This window comes from Globicephala melas, chromosome 11, assembly GCF_963455315.2.
Source record: "Globicephala melas chromosome 11, mGloMel1.2, whole genome shotgun sequence".
In the NCBI taxonomy this organism is placed as follows: Eukaryota; Metazoa; Chordata; class Mammalia; order Artiodactyla; family Delphinidae; genus Globicephala; species Globicephala melas.
In genome coordinates, this window is record NC_083324.2 from 92,653,258 (window position 1) to 92,676,294 (window position 23,037).

Genomic DNA, 23,037 nt, shown 5'->3' on the forward strand with positions numbered 1-23,037 from the left:
AATTCTTATTTCCATTCAGTTTCACAAAATTTTCTTGCCTGCTAAGATTATGATAAGCGCTGTGGAAGAAAGGAAAAGTGGAGGTGAGTATGGGAAGGTTGAGATTCAGGTAATGGGTTTGCCGTTTTAGGTAAGGTGCTTGGAATAGGACTTTGGAGGGAACATTTGTTCAAAATTGAGGTGAGGGAATAGGCCACGTGGTTCTCTGGGGAAACAGCATTTCAGGCGTGGAGGACAGACATGAGAAGGACCCTCGTATTTGATAAGGTAAGAGGAGGCACTCGATGCAGACACTGGTTTTTACTCTGGGTGAAATGGGGAGCCACTGCAGGAGTTTGAGCAGAGGAAGGACATTTTTAAATGGTCACTCTGGCTGCAGTGTTAAGAATCGTCTCCAAGAGACTTATTTCCCGTAGAAGCTTCCAAATATTGTCTGTCAGCTCATCACAAAGCACGGTGAATGACAGTTAAAGGCAACCACGTTCTGTCTCCATTTAGCTAATAGCAGCCAATTCACACATAACCTCACTGTGTCAGGTGCCAGGCATCGCCAAGAACTTTACACAGTTTCTCACTTCATCCTTCCAATACCTCTGTGAGATCATCACCACTATTAGTTCTACTGTAAAGGTAAGAAAAAGAAGATTGTAAGACTTAGTGACCGGTCCAAAGTTTAGATGAAGTAAATGGAATTCTTGAAAGCTAAAACTTGAAAAACTCTACTTGCTAATGTGAAGAAACACTGCCTAAGCAAGGCTTAGAACCCCAGTGCTGAAGAGCTAAAGATGGTGTTTGCGGGTCGGGGAGAGAAGCACCGGTGTTTGCCTTCAACCATCACGCGCTTCTTTTTTAAAGTTCCGTGTAGCCGTTACACCACAAACCTACTGACACCGTAACTGGACTGACTTTGGTGTTGTTGATTTCTAAGAGTCTCTAGAGCTTGGCCCCTGTGTGGTCTGCTCTGTACACATTTGGGCTCTTAGGGAAGCCGCTCCCATCACTGAACTGACTTCTCTTTAGGAGGTACTGAGACCATGGGTCAAATCCATTTCACCTGCCTTTACTCATCAAGGTCGTTTTAAGGCTGCATGTCCTCCAGGTGGCCCGTGGCCTAAGCTATAAAGTAACGGGGATGGGGCGGGTGCGCAGCCATCAGTGCAAGGCCGAGGCCTTAGTGCATGACTGTCAGTGGTCCTGCTCTGCCGACGGTCAGCATCGCAGTGGTCCTGGTGGTGGCGGTCGCCCTGGGTCACAGTCTGTGGGGCCCAACTCTGTTTGGGGGAGCCTGAGGGCCGGCTGGGTGCTGGGTGCCTGGCTCCCTCAGTGATGACGGCGGGGCTGGGTCTGGGGACCCGGCCCCGAAGGCGCTGCCGGCTGAGACCTGCCTCTTCAGCCGAGTCTGGATGAAGGCCAGAGGACCCACACCTGGGTGCTGGACGAATGCACCCGGCCAGGGTACCCGGCCCACACAGCGACCCTCTCTTCTTAGGACCTGGGCCTCAGAGGACGAAAGTTGAGCCTTAGGACTTTGACCAAGTAAAATGAGGGGTACTGACGTTACTTTGCTTACGGGATTTGTTACCTTTAGGAGTATTACACCTTTAGATAAAAAAGTTGTAGAACAGAGAATAACATTTGTTTTGATGGAGGTTTACAGGAACATAGTGACCTGACCATGACCTGATCTACATGGACAGCTGCAAGAACAAAGGATCGGACTCCAAGAAGTTTTCAACAACTAACCACAGCCCTCCCTCACCTTTCCTGTAAAAGGGGTTTTTAAACCACCTGTCTCCTTGCTTGGCCCTGCAATAAACCTTTCTCTGCTTCAAACTCTGACATTTCTGTATTGCTGGGCTCGCTGTGCGTTGGGCACAGGGACTGGCGTTTGGTAATAGTAAGATGTTTGCCCGAGTTGTTTTGCAGGAACTTGGAATCAGCTGTGTCTAGTTTGAGCTGAGCTGGTTAAGACTAGATGGGACCACCGACCCTCCAACTGGGCATGCGTGAGTTTCTGCTTGGTGATCTTTTGAACGTGCAAAGGCCTGTAGCTTAGTTACACCTGTGTAGAATGACCTTCCCACACCTTTTCCCAATCACCTTTCCCATGACTCTGATCTTCCTGCTTCTTTTTTAGCCCATAAGTATCCCAAGCCTCTTTCAGGGAAGCCAATTTGAGACGGTTCTCCCTCTCTTTGCTGCAAACCTTGGTGTCTCAGTGTTTGGCTTGCTATGCATCGGACAAAACAAACCTGGCTCAGTAACAGTTCCTCGCAAACCCAAGTGGTTTAAAAACCCACTCATCTGGTGCTGCTTGGAGGGCTGTCCCTGACACCAGTGCTGGTCTGTGACAAGGTAAGCAGAGAAAGTGTTTATAAACTTTAATAGCTATTTTAAAGAGTAATTTTGTCTGCTGAGTCTAAAAACTTGGGGCTTGTATATCTTGTTTTTAAACTTCAGTTTTCAAAGAATTTATAGTGTTTTTAACTGAGAGGCTGAATATACAGACAGTAGTCGACCATATATGAAAATAGAACGGACCCACAACCTGCCTAGAAAAACAACCCCTTATCCACAAAAACCAGCCTAGAAAGCCAGCCTGACTGCTAGCTGTAGAAACAACCCAGGAAGTGGAACAACAACTACTGTAGCAACTGGCCTGGACTTGATTAGTAACTTACAGCTTCCCTAATTTGTATCCCTGCTTTTCAACTTAGGACCAGCCAGAGAAAGCCAGATGTGGCTAACGGATCACATAGGACACCCGGCTTTTCCTCTACCTGCCGCTTCCCCATGCCAACAGCCTCCCACGAGGGCACACCTGAAACCTTCCCTTTTTTTCCCACTATCAACCTTTCCCCTCCTCTGCCTGCCTTTGAGTTTCTGCCCAAATAGAAGTGATAGTGGGGCTGACTCTCTCGTACAGCAAATTCTCAGTAAGTTGCTTTACACTTCTCATTTGGTTGGTCATTTATTTCCACATACCAGGAAAAAGGAAATAAAAACAAAGCACGGGTCTGCCACCGCAGACAGATTAAGGAGTACCATCCTGGGGTCTGCGATCACCTCCAGGGTAGGGTTGGGGAGAGCATCCCGGGCACTCGCCGCCCGGGACAGCGGGAGTAAGGTAGTCGCGAGATTCTCCAGACCAGGAATGAGTAGAGGGAGCAGGGAGACGGGTGCGGGAAATGGGCAGGGAGCTTGAGATGCTAGATTGACTTGCATCCCGTTACTTCACGTGTCTGGGTTGGAGAGTCTCCAACCCCAGGGCGTGGGGGGTGGAGCTTCCGCGCAGGCTCTCGGCGCACGCGCACTCTCGGCACCGCCCCGTGGAGCGGAGCTGACGTCACGTCCGGCGGACGCCGCGGCTGCCGGGTATTATCTCCTGGGCGCGGGTGTTCAGCTGTCTCCCTCCGCCCGGCGGGCCCTGGGCGGTCGGCAGGTCAGCGCACCGGGTCAGGTTTCCGCTGCCTCCCTGGAGCAGTTAGTCAGAACCCGAGTGTGGTTTCCACTACTAGAGGTGAAGCATAATAGGGAGAGTGGGACCTGGGGTCTTGGATCAGGGTGTGTTTACTTTTCCCATCAGGTGGGCGCTGCTGGGCAGCAAGGAAACTTACTTTATTTCCTCCCGGAGGACGCGTTTGCTGTTGCATTGCAGTCAGAGGATGGTGTCCTTAGATGGCAGCCACCGAATCGCCTTGCAGCTGTTTGGATGCTGCTTTTAAATAAATCCCACCTTATTTAGTGTTTTAATGCTTTGGAATCCTGCTTTTAAAAAACGTTTGGTCCTAAGAGCTCGGTACCCTGTAGAATTCCTCAATCTAAACGAATTCTATTCTTTCCTGTGCCCGAATCGTCTCAGTGAGGATCTTGTCAATAAGGAACACCTTGGCTGTCTAGAACTCAGCCCTCCCCTAGCCCCTGGGGACATCTCGGAATTTCTAAAACCTGAGGGTTATACTCTGCACCGACGCTTTAAGCGTTTGGGGCAGGCAGTGGTATATTTTTTGGAAAATGCATTACATCCATTCTGTTCTTAAAACACAGACCTATATTTGACCTTTTCCTGACGACTTGCCTTCAGTCCTGCTGAAGGTTATTGTGAAAGAACCAGAGAGACCAGCGAACTTTTTGAGTTCTGATGCCAGATTCTAAGTCATTATTTTGTCTCCAACTCTGTGATATCACTTGTCAACCGGCTACATTCCTGCCCCTCTTCTGGTTTATAATTTAATGTTTAATCTGTTGTGGGTTTTGAATTGACAATTACATTTGATAGAATTGTGTTTGAAGGAAAACTAAGTGAGGAACTTGGGTTTGTGGGGTTTTGTTTTACTCTTTATAACTTAGTTTTTTGTTTTACAAAATGCCCATTTTAGAAAAGACAGCTAAGCCAAAGAAAGAAAATTAAAATCATCTGGAATCCTGCCTAAAGATAACCATTGTTAACATTTCGGAATACTCTTAATTAGAAAAATTTTTTTTAAACAGTCATCATGTATATTTGGTAATCCCTTTTGCATGACATTTTGTCTGTCTTCCTATTTCAGTAACTTTTTTCTTTGAACGTGTGTAACAGCTGCAGAATATACCATTGTGCTAGGTTCTCTCCTAATAGTGCTAAGGCATGAACCTTGTGCCATCTGTTACAGCAGCTCAGAGGACTTTTGTTTTATATCTTGGTTTTTGGCCAAGGTGCAAAGGTGAGGTGATGTTAGGGTGTGTAAAAGGGAAGGTTTAATACTGAGTCCTATGCAAGGGCAGGCCATTTATCATAGTGTATCAGATTCATGGAAAAGTTGGAGAAAATCATTCAATTTTCATCAATTCTTCATTTGTTTTTAGGCTCACTTTTTTCTGCTCCCTGTTCTGTCTCTCCAAGAATGAAACATGACTGAGGACTCCCAGAGAAACTTCCGTTCAGTATATTATGAAAAAGTGGGGTTTCGTGGAGTAGAAGAAAAGAAATCATTAGAAATTCTCCTAAAAGATGACTGTCTGGGTGAGTTTGATAAGTTAAATTTACCTAATTGGTTCTCAGTCATTCCCAGATCTTCTGAAATTAAATGTTACCTTTAAAGATGTCCAGAGGTATTGGTTACCTGCCGTATTTTTTTAATGATAGGATGGCAGCAGAATGGTATATTTTGGGAGAAGTTACGGATTTTTCAAGTTTATATTTCACTGAGTCAGAGCCAGACCTTTTTGAAAGGCCTCTTTAGTAGTCAGTAATATTTTTTTCTCTTGTTAGACCCATGTATTTTCTTTTCTCAATTTTCAGAGGTGTCATCATAGCTTCTGGGTAAATTTGCAGCAACCCTTGCCATGATTTTCTTTTATGGAAATACTGAAACTGCATTATATATTGACATTTTTATTCTAAGCCAGTCATAATAAGGCCTGTTCTATTGCTATAGAATAAACTGAGCCATAGTTAAAAACAGTAGTTTAAATGCACAGAGTGTTTTAAAGTTTCAAAAACATTTCCCACCTGACCTTTGACCCTCACTAGGCAGTCTGTATTTTAAGTATTCTAATTCTCACTTGACAAGTAGGGAAACTGAGGCCCAAGATGGTTGAATGTGGCTTACTGGTGAATGTGGGGATTTGCAGGCTGACTGTGCCACTCACCGACGATGTAAACTTAAAGTCACAAACAGCTCTGAGCTTCAGTTTCTGCATCTTTGAAACAATAACTACCCAATAGGCTTGCGATGTGGATAAATGAAATAAGTTCTATAAATAGTAACTACTGCTGATGTTATAGTGAATGTAGTAATATATGAAAAATGCATCTCCTACACCGTGAAACACGAATTGTTTTTAAATAGCTAGTTGGAAAAAAAAATACATAGCTAGTTGGAACACCTGGGCTGGCAGTCTACTGTTACCTTTCCTAGATTTGCTGATTATATAGCAGCCTGCCTCCGAAGAGATGTCTTACTATACTTTTGGTTTTCAGACATGAAATGCATCTTTACCTATTGTGATCAGCATGAAAAGCATCTAATCTTTTTTGTTTTTTCTTTTTCTTCCTCTAGATATTGAGAAACTTTGTACTTTTAGTCAGAGGTTCCCGCTCCCATCCATGTACCGTGCATTGGTCTGGAAGGTGCTTCTAGGTATGATTTCCAAGATTTGGAAACTTTATCTTCAAAAATATTGAATGATGGGATCATTGGCATCTTATCAGTCAGAAAAAGGATTTCTTTAGGCCTTTTACTGGGTGTACTGGGTCTAACCTCGGGAGCCGGAATCACCACTCACTTTGGAAGCCTGGAAGAAGGTGACCTTCAGAGGCAGTCCACTGCGTGTCACTCTTGAGTGTCCGGTGACATTAGAAGAGACAGTGATGCACCTTCCTGAGACAAGGTGTGGGAAGAGCATTGGGCCGGGAGAAAGGCAAACTGGTCTGGGCTTTACTGTCAGCTTAGTAACCTTCCAGAAGATGCCAGTAGGCCTCTTTTTTTTTTTTCCTTTTTTTCTTTCATCTGTGAAATGAGGATATTGAGCTAAATTAACTCCTAGGGTTTAGCTCTTGATTTGTTAGTCTGTGACTCCCAGCTGTAGAGGTATAACTTCCTAAGGAGTGCTGTCAGAATCAAAAAAGGAATTGAAGAGTTTTTACTTCCTAGAAGCACAAATGAATAACTTACAGTGAAGAGTGGCTGAAGGAGAAAGAAAAACAGTCTCGCTCAGTTTCTGTGGAAGAAAACGTGTATTAGGTGCCCCAAGTGACTGGCAGTATGCCTTTTGAGCTAAGGATTTATTTTTTCTGTTATTGCTGAGCCTGCTGATGTAGAAAATACCCATCCATTACTACCCTCCTTTTCTTTCTTTAAAAAAAACAAGCTAGGATGATCCTAGAATTCCCTTGTGAGGCAGGTATCAATGTTGCAATTGGGAAAAAAGACTGAAGCGAAATAACTTGCCTGAAGCCTTATAGCCTGTGAGTGGCAGAGCTAGGATTTGAGCTCAGGTTTGTAGAGCCCATCTGAAGTTAGGCTAGATTTATAGACCTTGTTTTCTTTCCAAGATGTACTATATTTTCAGGACTTGAAAAGTCTGGAGTCCCGAATCTGATTGTGTAATGTGGAGCCAGCGAGGGCATGCAAGCCGTGCTAGAAAGCACTGTGCTTTGCCTTTTTTGTTGTTTCTCTTGCCAGCCTTTGTACACTTACTTTTCTAATAGGTCACCGTGCGGTTAAAATATAGAGAGTGTGTGAAAACGACCTCAGTTTTTCCCTGAGCATTTAAAAAATCTTAGTGTTTCCAGTGCCCATCAAAGTAAATTGCCTTCCAGGGGTGCCTTTTAGGTGGGAATGTCGATCATATTTATATCTGCTGAGAAAGACTGTGTGTCTTATTAACTGATAATGCCAGTGGGTTAGTATGAGATGGACAGTTGTCCTTTGCAGCTGAGCGCCAAGGCCTGTCAGGCTGTCCATCACCTCCCTTCTTTGTGGCTTGGTTTATCAGGTGAGTCTCCCTTGTTTTTGCCATTAAAGGCACTCGAGGGACTTCCCTGGTGGCGCAGTGGTTAAGAATCCGCCTGCCAATGCAGGGGACACGGGTTTGAGCCCTGGTCTGGGAAGATCCCACATGCTTCAGGGCAACTAAGCCCATGCGCCACAACTGCTGAGCCCGTGTGCCACAGCTACTGAAGCCCGTGTGCCTAGAGCCCGTGCTCTGCAACAAGAAGCCACTGCAATGAGAAGCCCGCCCACCACAATGAAGAGTAGACCTCGCTCACCACAACTAGAGAAAGCCCATGCACAGCAATGAAGACCCAAGGCAGCCAAAAATTAATTTAAAATTTTTTAAAAAGGCACTCGAGATTTAGAGCTGCCACGCTATGTTGGGAGTTTGGTTCCAACATTAACCTCCCACTGTGTTAGTCTTCAGAGCTCATCCAAGTTACGTTTCCCAGAATGTTCTTTAGAATACTGGATCTGTGGTAGTTTGCACCAAAGAGAGAGCCATAGTCAAGTGTACTAGCTAATAACACTTACACTAGCTTAGTATGTGCCATGTACTTTTAGTGTTTTATGTATGTTAATTTGTTTAGTCAGCATTCCAGTTGTGTGAGATGGGTATTATTCTTCCCATTCTTCAGATGGAGAAACTAAGGCACAGGAAGATCAAGTAAGTTGCTGAGGGTCACCTGCTGGTTAACTGTAGAGCTAGACTTCAGACCCAGGAACTTTGACTCTGGAGCTTGGGCTACGATACAGTTTCGTGAAGTTTAATGAGGCTGGGGTAAATAAAGGAAGATGTTTTTCTTTATAGCAAAACTTAAAGCCTTAATTTCATTGTCACCACTCCCCAAATCTATTTGACTCTGGTACTCTTTTTCTCATGAAGACCCTTGGGGGTCATGTTCTGCCGAGAACATTTGGTGAAATGCTTACCCATGCCATTTCCTGCCTCTGGAAGATAAGGAAACAAGTCCCCGGAGAGACATTTGTGAGCATCTTGGTGTTAACACCTCTGGGACTAGTTGACTGAAGGCCTATCCAGTGCTCTTTCCAGTGTGTTTTCTCCATGCCATTTGTTTGTATTTTAAAAAATGTGGTTCTTGCCCCAAAGTCTAATGAGTAGACATCATGTTTAAATATATTAATGAGCATAAAATGGCATTGAAATGTAATATAAGGTCACTTTGGCAGTGAAAATTAGAGATTTTTTTTTCCTTCTAAAGAGACTTCAGGACTTTGAGCAAGTTTTAGTTGTTGGGGAAGAAAAGGATTTGACCACTTGGTGGTGGTTCTAAGATGAAGGGGGCTGTGTTGTCAGCTACAACTCCCTTAACAAAATACCACAGACTGGGTGGCTTAAATAACAATTTATATCCTCACTGTTCTGGAGGCTGGGAAGTCCAAGATCAAGGTGCTGGCCGATTTTGTTCCTGGTGAAGTATCACCTCCTGGTGTGCTGTGTCCTCACACGGCTGAGAGAGAAACCACACCAGCTCTGGTGGCTACTCCTTTTCTTACAAGGGTACTAGCCCTGTTGGATTAGGGCCCCACCTTATGACTTCTTTTAACCTTAATTACCTCCTAAAGGCCCTGTTGCCAAATAGAGTCACATTGGGGGTTAGGGCTTCAACATATGAATTGTGGAGGTTGGGGGATGGGAACAATTCCATATTAGGGGCCAAGCACAGCAACTGGAGATAGGCCTTTAGCAGCTAAGGGTGGCCCGAGGCTGACAGCCGTAAACTTGAATGACATCATTATTGTAACTGGTGTGATTTATCTTGAATTTATGTGGCACATTTATTCAAAGGCTTTATGGTGTTTCATTTCTCTTTAATATCAATGATGTAATTGCCATTTGATATTGATAGTATTTAAAATTTGATTTATAGTGTGAATTTCTAAAAGATAATCTATACGGTAACTAAATATTTGTGTGAGTTCTAGTCTAATTGTGGTAGGCAGCTTTGCACAGGATTCTCTTTCATAGAAGAGGAATTTGGATTGGTGCCTCAGTATTTTGCCCTTTTTTTTTTTTTTCCCCTGCCCCGGGTCTCTGTAGGCATCTTGCCTCCACACCATGAGTCCCATGCCCAGGTGATGATGTATCGCAAGGAGCAGTACTCTGATGTCCTTCACGCCCTGGAGGTCATTCGCTTTATCAGTGATGCCACCCCTCAGGTTGAAGTCTATCTCTACATGCATCGGCTGGAGTCTGGGAAGTTGCCTCGAAGCCCCTCCTTTGCACTGGTCAGTGGTGCTTTTGTCTGACCCTTGGTTCAGCTTTAGACCTGCTCCGTCTGCCAGCCTTTGTTTGCGTTATGTTTCACCTTAGGAACTTTCAATGGCTCCTCTTTGTAGAATAAAAGCAACACATCTTTCCCAGACATTCATAGCCCTGTACATTTTGACCCAATCTCCCTGATGTTTTAAAATTTTGTTTTGAAGTAATTTCAAAGTTACAGAAAAGTTGCAAGAATACTATCAAGAAATCCCATATACCCTCTATCCCGGTTCCCTAGTCATTAACATTTTACCATGTTTGCCTTGTTATTTTTCCTATATATGTATACATATTTTTTTTCCAAACCAGTTGAGAATAAGACGTAGATGCGGCATCCCGTTCCTTCAGATTCCTGCAGTGTATACTTGCTAAAGATGAGAACACTCCCCTAGGTGACCATAGTTCTGTCATCAACACCAAGAAGTTGACATTGATACAGTATTAACATCTAATCTTCAGACTCCATTCCCGTCTGACCAATTGTCCCAATAATGCCCTTTATCTAAACAATAAAAGTTGTGGTTCAGAACTTATCAAACTTTCAACTACTAGTTTTACCATTTGTTGACGATTAAAAAATTTTTTTTTCTGTTTTAATTCTTCATTTTAAGATAGTAGAAAAAAGTTGCATAAAGAGTTAAGTGTTCCCATTTACCTTCACCTAGCATCCTCAGATGTTACATCTTAATTATACTCTGGTTACTTATCAAAACCAGAAAATTAGCAGTGATACAATACCATGAACTAATCTGTAGGTGTTATTGAAATTTTACTGACTGTCCCACCGATGTTCTTTTTCTGGTCCAGGATCCAATCTGGGATCATGCATTACGTTTACCATGTCTTAGTTGCCTTTAATCTGGAACAGTCCCTCAGTCTTCCTCTGTCTTTCATGACTGACAGTTTTGAAGAGTGCTGGCCAGTAGAACATTTCTCAATTTGGGTTTGTGTGTTTACTCATGATTAAAATCTAGTTATGCGTTTCTGGCAGGAATTCCACAGAAATATGATACTTATTACTCTTGCTGCTAACTTTGATCACTTGGTTAAGGTGGTGTCTGCCAGGTTTCTTCAAGGTGAGGTTGCTGTTTTCCCTTTGTAATTAATAAGTAACTTGTGGGGAGGTACTTTGAAACTATGTAATTATCAATCCACTGACTCTGGCCTGAAACAATTTTTACTGTGCTGATTGCCAAATGGTGATCTTCTAACTCCTTCGTTCCTTCTGCATTTATTCGTTGACTTTTCTGTAAGGAAGAGTTTTCCCTTCTCCCTCATTTATGTATATCAGTATGAATTTATAGATTCCTCTTTTATTCAATGGCCTATAATTCATTACTACCATTATTTTGATGTTAAAATTGTCCCATATTTAGCCAGCGGGAGCCCCTTCAAGGTGACTTCTTTGTCTTTTATTTTTTATTTTTCTTGCAGTACGCGGGCCTCCCACTGTTGCGGCCTCTCCCGTTGCGGAGCACAGGCTCCGGACACGCAGGCCCAGCGGCCATGGCTCACGGGCCCAGCTGCTCCGCAGCACGTGGGATCTTCCCGGACCAGGGCACGAACCCGTTTCCCCTGCATCGGCAGGCGGGCTCTCAACCACTGTGCCACCAGGGAAGCCCTGTGACTTCTGTGTCTTTTTGACAAGTTCCCATCATTTTGAGCACTTTCTTACTTTCTGGCACAAAAAGATATTCCAGGCTCATTTTATACTTTCCCTACCCCAGGCTTGGAATCAGGCTTTTTTTTTTTTTTGGAGTACTATAGTTAGAAACCAAGAACAGGGTGCTAGGTATATTCATTGTCCCTGGTGTGTCATTGCCTCTAGGCCCTCTCAGCAGACAGCTAGGAAATATACACACACCTATATGTTTATATATCTATTTATTTCTATATTGAAGACCCTGAGTTAATGCCAGAAGTGCCAATTCCTTTCTAATATCACAAGTTCATTTTAGCCCTCACCCTTTTTATATTTGCAACTTCCTTCTCTGGCAGTGACAGTGAGGCTAATGGAAGCCTCTTCTTATTTGTATTTATTTCTTTGCTCGTTCCTCTGTCTGTGACCAACACGGCCGGCCACCTCTCTGGCCCTGGCCTGCAGACCGCACAGGCCTTGTAGTCACTGGCTGCCTCCTTGGCCCTGACCCCTCCTTGGCCTCAGGCCCACAGGCTCCAGCCTGCTTTATAGATTTCACCTTTGACAAACCGCTCACTCTAGTTTCTTGGACTGCTTATTGTTTATAAAGGGAAGAGAGGGGGAGTGGAGGAGGGCAGGCAAAGTAATGACTATAGCTCTTGGGCTTTGGCTATTTTAATACAACTTGCAGTTCACTCTAAGCATTTTAACTTTTGGCTAAAACAGAGTGAATTGTTTGGAAGAGGGATTTGCCTGCAAACTGTGCTGTTCTGTAATTTTTTTGGTGGCTGTTGAAGATTGCAGTGTGCTAGCACAGCAGTTTGGACTTTGACTTGTGCTTTGTTTTTGAGGCTGCTTTGGGTCCCATGGGCAAATCTTAGGTCGTCCACTTTGATGAAGTTTATCAAGAGAGAACATTCCTGAAAATAGTTGGAACCCTCAAACTTTAAATTTTATTTCCCATCGGCAGAATGCAGTTAGCTGATAGTACTACACAAGTTCCTAAACTGTATATGAAGTTAGGTTAGATTATCCATTAGCTCAAGAGATCTAGATGGTAGGTTATCGTTTCCACCTCATCCCTGTTCAGCTTTCCAGGCTTGAAGTCCAGGCACCTGTACCGTGGCCTCAGGCTGACGTGCTGTCCAAGTTTTGTTCTGGGCTCAAGCCTCCTTGGTCACCAAGCCCTAGAAGCTGTATTTTCCTTAACTTTTAATGAGACTTGTGTGACAGTGCTCGGCACAGGGCTGGGCACATAGAAGCTGCCTTCAGCTGGAGGGCGCTGGTCCTCTTGGCTGTGTCTCAGAGTAACTGGGAGCAGCGCTGAGATGCCAGGTTCAGGAGCACCCAGCACAGCGCCAGGGCCGGGTGGGAGTCCACGAAAGGAGACTTTCTGCTGTTCTTGACATTTTGTAGAATGTTCATAAGTGGATAGGAGGCCTAAAATGCAATACTTCTGTTAAAATAGGTATTTTGGTTTTAACTTGGGACTTCTTAGGGGAGTAGAAGGAAACTTTTTAGTTTCTTTTCAATGTTTAAAACCTTTCAGCTGTTAAATCCTAGATGAAAATGTAAAGCTTTTGGTGTAAGATATGGTGTTAGAAAACAGGTTTTTCAAGTGGATTCCAGTTTTTATGAGATTTCTTTCAAAACTTACTTGAGGGTTTGCTTTCATGCTCTGAGTATTGACACAGGGTTTGAGAAATGCCATTCTTCAAAGTCCTAAAATTCTGATTCTAGGGTCATTTTTAGGTTTTTAGGTGCTTAAAGATAGAACAAAAATTTAAAGCTATGTATGAATGCTTTGAAATAAAATGCTTATTAGTCCTTTTGGGGTCATTTAATGTTTGCAAATTATTGACAGAGGTCTCCAGTTGTTTGCTGTTTATCACTTCTGTTTGAAAGGAATTCTCCTCCAGCGCAGAGAATACTCTTGGGTGTAGAGTCAGCCCTTGCTTAGGGTTTGTATTGACTCTTTGGCCTTAATGTTAGAAGTTGGAAAATCTCTGAACGTTCAGCTTGAAAGCTGAGTGTTCAGAAGCAGCGCTGACTCGGATTCCTCTGGTTACTCATCCTCATCTCCCCTTGGTCATCTTTTTAGTGAGGGACTGTGCTCTTTTGGTCCCACTTTGATTTATTGCAGGTCCTTCAGAATCTAGGGAGCAAGGCTTCATTATTATTAAAGAATTCTGTATTTCTCTCTTCTACCTCCCTCTTGAGAGTTATTATTAATCTTGCAGGAGCCAGAAGATGAAGTATTTCTTGCCATTGCTAAAGCCATGGAAGAGATGGTGGAAGATATCATTGACTGTTACTGGCTCACCCGATGCTTTGTGAACCAACTGAATAACAAGTACCGGGATTTTCTACCCCAGCTGGTGAGGGATGATGTTATGGCTATTTTGGGGTGGGCGTGAGCAATGGTGATGGGGGTCCTCAGGAAATGACCCTTATCTCCTGGTGCTGCTACAATTATGCGTGGACCCTCTGTGGTGGGAATCAGCAGATACCTTCTGTAAAAGGCCAGATGGTAAATATTTCCAGCTTGGTGGGCTGGGTGTGTATGTCTCAGCTCTGCTGTTGTCACACAAAATATATACAAGCATGGTTGTGGCCGGATTTGGCCTCTGCAGGCTGTAGCTTGCCCACCCCCCGCTCTATGATGTTCCTTATCTTGATCCAGAATCCCCTGACTTTAGCTAGAATTACCGTCTGTACTAAGGTTTAAGTTTGGCTGTGTAGAATGGGAAGCCCAAGTAACAGAGGCTTTGTCTTCTCTCATGTAAGCAGAAGCCTGGAGGGGAGGCAGCCCAGGGCTGGTGCCACAGCCATTGTATGGCCAGGAACCCAGGCTCGTGTCCTCCTGTACTAGCCTTCTTAGGTGTGATCCTTCCCCTCGTGATCCCATGACAGATGCTGGAGTGACAGCCATGACGTCCCTGTTCTAGGCAGGAAGGGAAAAGCAAAGATGAAAGTAAAGGAGTAGAAGTGACAAGCCAGGCCAGCCTGTCACCCTTTAACAGACTTGCCTTCTGCATGACTATTGGCGGGCAGGGCTGTGTCACTAGGCCACCCCAGTTTGCAGTGGAGCCTGGGAAATGTGGTCGGTTCGTTTTAGCTGGGCACACTGTGATCTCACATTAGAGTCGGGACTCTGTGAGGAAGGCAGCCGGTGGCCTGTACACTCTGACTTGGGAATCTGGCATCAGCACAAGCCAGGGGTCCTTTGCCATTCTCTCTGCCCAGTGTTTTCCCTCATGTTATAAAAACGAGTCTTTTCTCTTAAGTCATTGAATTGTTTTACTTGGAAATTCTGTAGAAAGCAGTAACCGTGTACAGGACGCAGGGTCAGGTGCGGGACACAGGTCAGCCAGGCCCTGGAGATCCATCCCTGCTGTGTCCGTTAGGGTGGTCGGCGAGACTCTTCGGCCCTCCGTTCCCCAGGGCACTGAACAGGAGTGTTTTTATGTACTTGCATTAAGTAAAATTTGATTTTAGATTTTTGAAATTTAATTCACTTAATTTCAATAAAAGCATGGCATTGGAGCATATGGAAATGAAATGTTAGCTGCCTGATTAAATCAAGAGGTGCGAACCATACTGATTCGCTTTTCTTATTATTGGAGTAAATGCAGTAGCATTTTGATAGTTTGTTTAAAAATTCATTATTTTTAATAACATAAGTAACAGATACATTCTCGAAGTATTAAGTAATCCAAATGAATCCAGTGTTGTCACAGACCTGCACCAGCGCCTCCCCTCCCCCACTTTCTAAGACGTGGGCATTGTCATCGGCTTGGTGTGTATTTGTCTAGACTATTCTATGTGCATTGGAATGGATGAGGTTGCGAGTGCATTCCCATGAACACGTGTGTGTGTATATGTATATAACATATATATATATAATTTTAAGATGTAAGTATTATCATACTGTTCATACGGCCCTACAATTCTTTTTAAAGATTAATGTCTGGGAGCTTTTCCATGTCAATACACATAGGTAGTTTTCAGTTCTGACTTCCTATTAGTACCACCTGTGAGCTCTTAAAAATGACCAAACCAATGAAATCAGAATCTTCAGAGGGGTGAGGCCCCAGAATTCTACTTTTTTAAAACTCCAAGTGATTCTGAAATGAGGCTAGGATTGAGAGTCGCTCATTTAGAACCACTTTAAAAAATTCTCATAGTATTTGCTGTTAAGAATTTGCCCCAATTTAATGTAAAGGCTCCATGCTGACAGTCCCACTCCGTGTACGTGATGTGTTCCCATGTGTGTATGTGTGCGTGTGTCTAGGGTGGGTTACCTATACAACAGATGCTCAATTGCAAGAGACATACTTAAATTTGTTAACTACCAGGTTACTTACCCAGAAGTTGTACCAGTTTTGCTTCCCCCAACAGTTTATGAGATTTCCTGTTTTCCACCCCATTGCCAGTACTTGATAGTATCACTCTCTTAAAATTTTTCCAATCTGATAGTGAAATGGTAGCCCATTTTAATTTCCATTGCCTCATTTTTGAGTGAAGTTAAGCAGCTTTGGGTATGTTTATTGGTCATCATATTTGTCTACCTTTCTATTTTGTTTCCGTCTTTCCTTTTTTTTTGGTGAGAGTTATTGCTATATGCTGGATGCTGGATATTCTTTGTTAAATAAGTTAAATATTTTTTCTGAAAATATTTCTCCCTGTTGTATAAAGATGTAAAGGTTTGATACCATTGGATTTATCGGTATTTCTTTTGCTGTTTTGTATCTCAGTTAGAAAGCCCTTTCTAATCCCAAGATTTAAAAACGAGTTTTTAAAAAGCTTCTAACTTTTAAAAATATTTGAACATTTAAAAATTTAGTTCTTTAATTGGTGAAGGACTTACCTTTGTGACTGGCATCAGACGCAGACGTGACTGTTTCTTTTGTGGTTATAACTGCAGCACAGCTTCAGCCAGCACCCCACCGCCCTCTTCCTCCTCGCTCTGGTCAAGTTTGAGAACAAGATTCATGCCAACCAAGACTAAATTTGCTTTGCTGATGAATTATTTCATCTTAACACATCTGTTTTTACAGATGAGGACACTGAAGCACAGAGCAGTTAAGTAACTTGTCCAAGGCCACACAGTTAATAAGCAGTAGAACTACCACTTACGCTGTTGGTCAGTTCATTCTTTTCTTCACAGATTTGTAACGCCCTCTTTATAATGTACTAGGTTTATATATATATTTATCTCTTTCTGGGCTCCTTTTTTTTTCTCTATCAAGGTATTTGTCTGTTTCCTGGCCAGTACCATATGACTTACCTTAACTTCCTAGCATATTTTCATAGCTGGTAGGGAAATTTCCCTCTTATTGTTCTTTTTCAAAAATGCCTTGAGCTTTTTTTTTTTTTTAAAGAAATGCATTTTAGAATCGGCAAGATACTTAATGTCCCTATGTCCCCTGAACCTTAATTTCCCCATCTTCAGAAAAGGGGGTTTATTTTCGCATGTACATTATAGTGCCTAGCACATAGGTTTTTTATAGTTGCAATTTTTTTTTTAAGGTTCAGAATGTGTAAGAAAAGCTAAATTTCCTTTGTGTTGCTATTTGATTTCGCCATCAAGTGACTTAAACTTTTTTTGTGTGTGTGACTTAAACTTTTAAAGTCAAGTTTTAAAAAAAGTTGTCTTTAGTTAAACCTTGTTTAGTCCTGCTTAAAATTTTTTATTGTTGTATACTAGATCTCTTCTGCCCAGCTTTTTGTTAGTTTCTAAAATCTTGTCTGTCATCTTTTCAAATTTTTGTGGTTTTACCAAATTTGTTATCACAGAGCATAGGTTGTTTCATAATCCTAGGGAAATGTGCACATGATAGACGGTGACGGGCTTTTGACATCCAAAGAAAAGAATATTTCTGGTGATGATGCCTCTATGTTGTAGTGTTCTGATCTATAGGATTACATCACAGCTTTCCTCTCCATACAAGCTTTTGGAAATTCTCTTTGACGAGGCCTCTGATTGCCAAGGAGAGTAGAGGCCAGCTTCAGTGGTGTGACATGGAAGGTCTCTGTTGTTCTCTTCAGATCAGACTGCCTTTAAGCCATCTCAGTCTTAACTGTGTTTAGTCATTAAAGTAAGTGACTTTTCTTTCCTTGCCATTGATATAATTTTTAAAAGCTGTCCTAAAGAGAGGGTTTTTTTCTTTTAATGAACACTATTAGCAGCCTCTTCTTAAGTTTAATATAAATTCCTCTCAAGGTGGTTAAATCTCTTGCCAGGTTTTGCCTTCTGTTGAGGTATGCTTTATTTCCTTAAAAGTAAGTATATGAGAGTCATGGAAATATTGGAAATAACCTAAATGTTTTACAGTAAAATATAAATAAAATCATCACATCTACCATTTCTACCATTTGCTGTGTCCTAAAAATTTCAGGCAGTATAAATGTCATCTTCCACTAAAAAGAAAAAAAAAGCACACATGCATATGTATTTATATTCACCCTCTTAGATTTAGCCGTAGTATCTGATACACGTTTTTCTTCACCCTGCTTTATTTTTTTTTTAACCTAATATATGCTGGGGATTATGCCATGAGCAGTATATAGAGACATTCCTTATTCCTTTTCACAGCTGCATACCACTCCATCCTAGTTTATTCAACCCATCCTCTATTGTTGGCTAATTGAGATGTTTCCAGTCTCTTGCTGTTATAACAGGTGAATAGCTTTGTGCATATATCTTTTTGTATATTTGCCAGTATATATGGGGGATAGATTTCGTAGAAATGAATTGACCTAGATCAAGGGGTAAAGGCATATGTTACTCAGCTAGGTTTTTTTCAAATTCCTCTTTGTAGAGCTCATACCCTTTTGCGTACTCATGATCAACAGATGAGAACACCAGTTTCCCTATAGCCTCGCCAACCTGGTATGTGTTCTTGCCAGCATGATCGGTGAGAAAGGATACCTTACTATAGTTTCAGGTTGCATTTCTTTTATTATAGCCAGGTTGAGCATCTTTTCATATGGGTTAGAGCCATGTGCATTTTTTTCCTATAGAGGTTTTGGCCTTTTCCTTTTTTAGAAGCTCTCTTTATTTAGGGATATTTATCCTTTAAGCTGGACCAGATATCAATGTGTGGCCCTCTTTGGCCAAGTCCCATCCCTTCTTCGTGGGCCAGCTGAAACGTCAGCTGTCCTGGGAAACTCTTTCTGGCTTCTTAAGTTTATAGGTTAGGATTCCCACCTGGATGTACCCATCGTCTCTGCTTATTCCCATCATAGCATCTCTGCCTTCAAGGAGCTTCCAACCTGGTTGAGAGAGCGGCAAAGAGCTAACTATAACACACTATAATAAAGCTATCTTGCTTTTTACTCCCTTCCCTATATATGTAGCAGTGTCTGGCTACGGTGGACATTGTAAAGGTTATGAATTGCCTCTTTGGCAGAAGTACAGTGGTGCAGATATTTAGTTAAGAAAAAAAAATTGCATTTGGCCAGGTGATATGGGATCTGGTTGTGCCCTTCTGGTTAGAGAGTACAGACTTGAGGGTTTGACCTTAGGATCTGTGCTTTGCCAGAGAACCCTGTAAATACAGCAGACCCGTCTGGGAGCCGGCTTTGTTAGCTCCCACCCCAGTCTTCTAGTGCTGGCTGCTGTGTAACCGTACATGGGAGAGGCTGCCAGACGGAACCCTGGAGCCTTGTCCCCCTGTGTTATTCCTGTACCTCTCCGGAATTCTTGTGCACATCTTGCTGGGGACAGAGCTACCCCTGTTGTAGCTGCCAAGTGCAGAGTGTGCTCCACGTGGGTCAGCGTAGGTGGCATCAGTGACTGCTGGGCCTTTTCATCTCCATTCTTCCTAGTTCCCTGTCCCCGCTTTAGTCCCGCTCTGTTTCTTGGGTCTTAACCCTTGTCCTTTCCCTGAACGTATAACCTGCTGCCCTAGAGCAGCCAGAACGCGGGCCTTTCTTAGCTCCCCAGAGCAACTGAGTTTTGGTTTGGACTTTTGTCTTAGGTTGTCGAATCTGGCTAGCACAATTGGGACTAACTAGGGTGACTAACGGTTCCTTTTAGCCTGGGACTGTCCCAGGAAACCCCTTAGTCCTGGACGCTTGGTTCCTCTGGTTAGTTCTGACCTGGGAAACTGCTGCTTCACCAGTGACTTAAATGCGCCTGAAGCTTTGTCTTCTAGCATTTCCTGCGTTCAGCATGTAAACTTTTCCATCACAGGCTGTAAGATCAGGTAACATTATGTCACAGGAACTGAGTAATCTCTTCCTGTTTAATCATTAGCCAAAGGCTTTTGAACAATACTTGAACCTGGAAGATAGCCGACTGCTGAGTCATCTGAAGACGAGTTCTGCAGTGTCCAAACTTCCCTATGATCTCTGGTTCAAGAGATGTTTCGCCGGCTGCTTGCCTGAATCCAGCTTACAGAGGCAAGTATTTCTTTCAAATACGGACTGCAGGCTCAGAGGCAGAAAAATCCTGTGTTCTTTTTTTTTTTTTTAACGTGATCATCTTGGAATATGAATTTGCTTTAGAACAATACAATAATTTGATGCTGACTTCTCCAGCAGCTAACATAACAACACACGATTCTGCTTATTATATATAAAGTTAGAAACATTAGAAATATCTCATTAATATAAATATTAAAAATGTTACAACATACAGTTAGAGAAATTGAAGGCCCTCAATGTGTTCGATGCTGTTCAGTATTCCCGTGTGAAAGAGTCTCTAGGAGTATATGTGGCCTTTTCCAGAAATGGAGAAGGTCCTAGAGAAAATGTGTATTTCGAAAGTAGCTGAAGGCAGTGAGAGGCTTGAGACTCAAACTCAGCTCTTCCATCAACTTCAGACGTGCTACGGGTATTTCGGTGCCTGGATCACCCCATCCACAGCTTTGCCGTTGAGAAAGGTAAATGTACAGAGGACGTTACAAGACAATGCACTTGGCATGTATAGAATAATACCAACTGTAAGAGTTTATAGGAGTTATCAGAATAGTTATTTTAGAGTATATTCAGTTGGCTCCTGTTGGCTCCTTAATTAAGGAATTTAAACCACTGGAAAATGAAATCGAATTTATCATTTCATTTGCTGCTTTTGTTGTTCCTTACCATGTAATGATTATATGAACATTACAAAATGTTAGTAAAATCTAAGCTTTGGTTTAGGACTTTCCTGCCCGAAAATGTCAGTTTCGAAACATTAGGGAATTGGCATACTGGTCAGTTCCTAGCAGAGCAAATATTGATACTTTCTAGCCACGGTTCCTTCTTTCCTTCCACTGCTGATTGCGTCTGAAATAGATTTCAAACGGCTGATCTGTGTTGTTTTCCTTGGTGATGATTTCTTCGTAGCTCTTCTCTGAAGCTCATGAACTCAGCCCTCTGTATCCGCAGATGCGCATCTGCAGATTCAGCTGATCCTGTGCTGTGTTTATAATTTGTGGTTGGTTGAATCCTTGGATGTGGAATCTGCAGATATAGAAGGCTGACTGTACCACCTCATTTTACACAAGGGACTTGAGCCTCCACGGATCTTGGTATCCACAGCAAGTGAGTCCTGGAACCAATTCCCTGGGGATACTGAGGGACGACGGTACTTAAAAGAAAATGTAATTTGATTTAATTTTGAAATTTGAGCTGTTTAGATAAACATAAACGTCAAACTCGTAATTTGATTATATCTTTATTTTGCAGGGTTTGGGATAAAGTCATAAGTGGATCCTGTAAGATACTAGTTTTTGTAGCTGTGGAAATTCTCTTAACCTTTAAAATAAAAGTAATGGCACTGAACGGTGCAGAGAAGATAACAAAGTTTCTGGAAAATGTAAGTGTACTTTGTTTTGTTTTAATTTTGAATCTAGAAGGGAAGTCAGTTTAGCAAGCCAGATTTTTCTATTGCATTAAATTATTTCAGAGACATAGTATACTTTTACATCATAAGAAACAATTTTCCCCGGGAAGTTTCAAGTTGGTCTGTGGATGTAGTGCTGTCCTTTGGGGTCAGTGGTCTGAGCAGCAAGTCTCCACGAGTGTATGCGCCTGGGACTGGAGTCTCATCCCCTGATGTGACCCCTAGGAGGTTTGTCAAGAAGAGGACGAGGTGAGATCTTTACTTTAGGGTGACTGATCTTTGTTGCTGGAAAAGGAAACCTGATGTTTTGAGGGATTTTGTAAGTCCTTTCATTTCTGTTGCTATCTCTGGTAGAGTCCCAGTTGGATTTGTTAATGTGCTGAAATGTAAACTTAGAGCATGTTGAAAAGGGTCAAAATGAATCTGTTTTTCCCCGTCTTTGTATCTTAGAATACCCTTAACCAGGCAAGAAGAGGTGGAAGTAAAGAGACTTAGGTGTGAATGAATGTCACTGGACCCCAAATCTATATATTTTAATCAGTCAACGTTAACAGTTGAACAGTGGCCCAGTAAATAAGTACTAAGTGAAGGTATGTTGGATCAAAGAACTGTCATCGTTGTAATAATTAGTGGCTCACAGTGCCAGGGCCACTGCTAAGTATTTTTTGTGAATTATGTCATGTAACCCGGTAAAGAGCCCTGTGAATTGCGACTATCATTTGCCTCATTTTAGAGTCGGAGATCTGAACCCAGGGAGCTCAGATAACCTGCCCAGGAGTCCACAAGTAGTGGACAGTGCAGGATTCGACCCTAGGCGGTATGACACGACTGCTCCTTGCTGCGGCCTCAGGTGGCGCATGAAACAGATCCTGGCACTAGCCTCCTGTGCGATCACTTTCTGAAAAATGCTGAAAACTCCAGTGGAAATGAGATTTGTACCAGAGTGAAAATGAGGGAGATACTGAAGTCGGAAACACATTTCAGAGATTGGTTTGCTTGTTTACAGATCCCCCAGGACAGCTCGGATGCGATTGTGAGCAAGGCCATCGACTTATGGCACAAACACTGCGGGACCCCGGTCCACTCCGCCTGAACATTCCTGACATTGTGGACAGTCTGCCAGGCCTGCCCAGAGGGCTTTTTTGGGACATGATCTACTAAACTGATAATAGGGTTCTCACTTTGGTACTCAAAGTGTAATTGTTTTCCCAGCAAAATTTATTTAAGATACCTGGAGTCACTGTGTTGTGGAATGGCATCTTCTGATTACACAGAACTACAGAGTTCAACTCTGAATAGCATTTAAAAAAAAATATTTTATTGAAGTATATAGGTGATTTACAATGTGTTAATTTCTGTACAGCAAAATGATTCAGTTATACCTACATATACATTCTTTTTCATATTCCTTTCCGTTACGGTTGATCACAGGGTATTGAATATAGTCCCCTGTGCTTATACAATAGGAACTTGTTCTGAACAGCATTTTGAAAGCGTTGTTTGAAAACAGCTCCCAGCTTGTACAGCAGTTGAGTCAGGGTGGGTGGGTGCTTCAGGAAGCAGGGTGTAACCAAGCTTGCCCTGCTCCTCTCTACTTAGCACCAAGCTAGTTACTTTCTAAGGTCTATTTCTGGAATGACAAACAGCTTCCTTACGTTGACAACTCAGAATCGGCTTTTGTTGATACAGTACCTGTTGAAATCTAAGCAGACTTTCTAAATCTTCTGAAATCTAAATCTGTTTTCTGAGACTTTATCTTGCTAAATAGGTTTAAATAAAGGCCTTACATTTTTTTTTTCTC

At 42.6% G+C, this 23,037-nt stretch overlaps 1 protein-coding gene across 9 annotated transcripts; it reads left to right on the forward strand.

Annotated features, from left to right (window-relative positions):
• Positions 1-1,366: 1,366 nt before the first annotated feature.
• Positions 1,367-23,037, forward strand: TBC1D7 (TBC1 domain family member 7). 9 transcript variants are annotated; one of them, XR_009565882.1, is made up of 9 exons: positions 3,362-3,520; positions 4,846-5,002; positions 6,042-6,122; positions 9,541-9,728; positions 13,642-13,779; positions 19,665-19,810; positions 21,080-21,209; positions 21,687-21,826; positions 22,243-23,037. XR_009565882.1 is itself a non-coding variant. In XM_060308266.2 (8 exons), exons 2-8 carry the CDS (start codon positions 4,891-4,893, stop codon positions 21,447-21,449), a joined length of 945 nt encoding a protein of 314 aa, XP_060164249.1. In that variant the 5' UTR covers positions 1,367-2,355; positions 4,883-4,890; the 3' UTR covers positions 21,450-23,037. The 9 variants fall into 9 exon arrangements, 8 of the variants coding, with proteins under 8 accessions (XP_060164249.1, XP_060164247.1, XP_060164250.1 ...); XM_060308266.2 differs by lacking the exon at positions 3,362-3,520 and adding an exon at positions 1,367-2,355 and having other exon boundaries at positions 4,883-5,002; positions 21,300-23,037; XM_060308264.1 differs by having other exon boundaries at positions 3,338-3,442; positions 21,300-23,037.

Bases quoted from the DNA above. Each gene is read 5' to 3' on its own strand.
- TBC1D7 (XM_060308266.2), top strand. From the start codon at position 4,891: ATGACTGAGGACTCCCAGAGAAACTTCCGTTCAGTATATTATGAAAAA. The intron at 13,780-19,664 runs GTGAGGGATGAT...TTTAATCATTAG, and splicing joins GGGATTTTCTACCCCAGCTG to CCAAAGGCTTTTGAACAATA. The intron at 21,210-21,299 runs GTAAGTGTACTT...AAATTATTTCAG, and splicing joins TAACAAAGTTTCTGGAAAAT to AGACATAGTATACTTTTACA.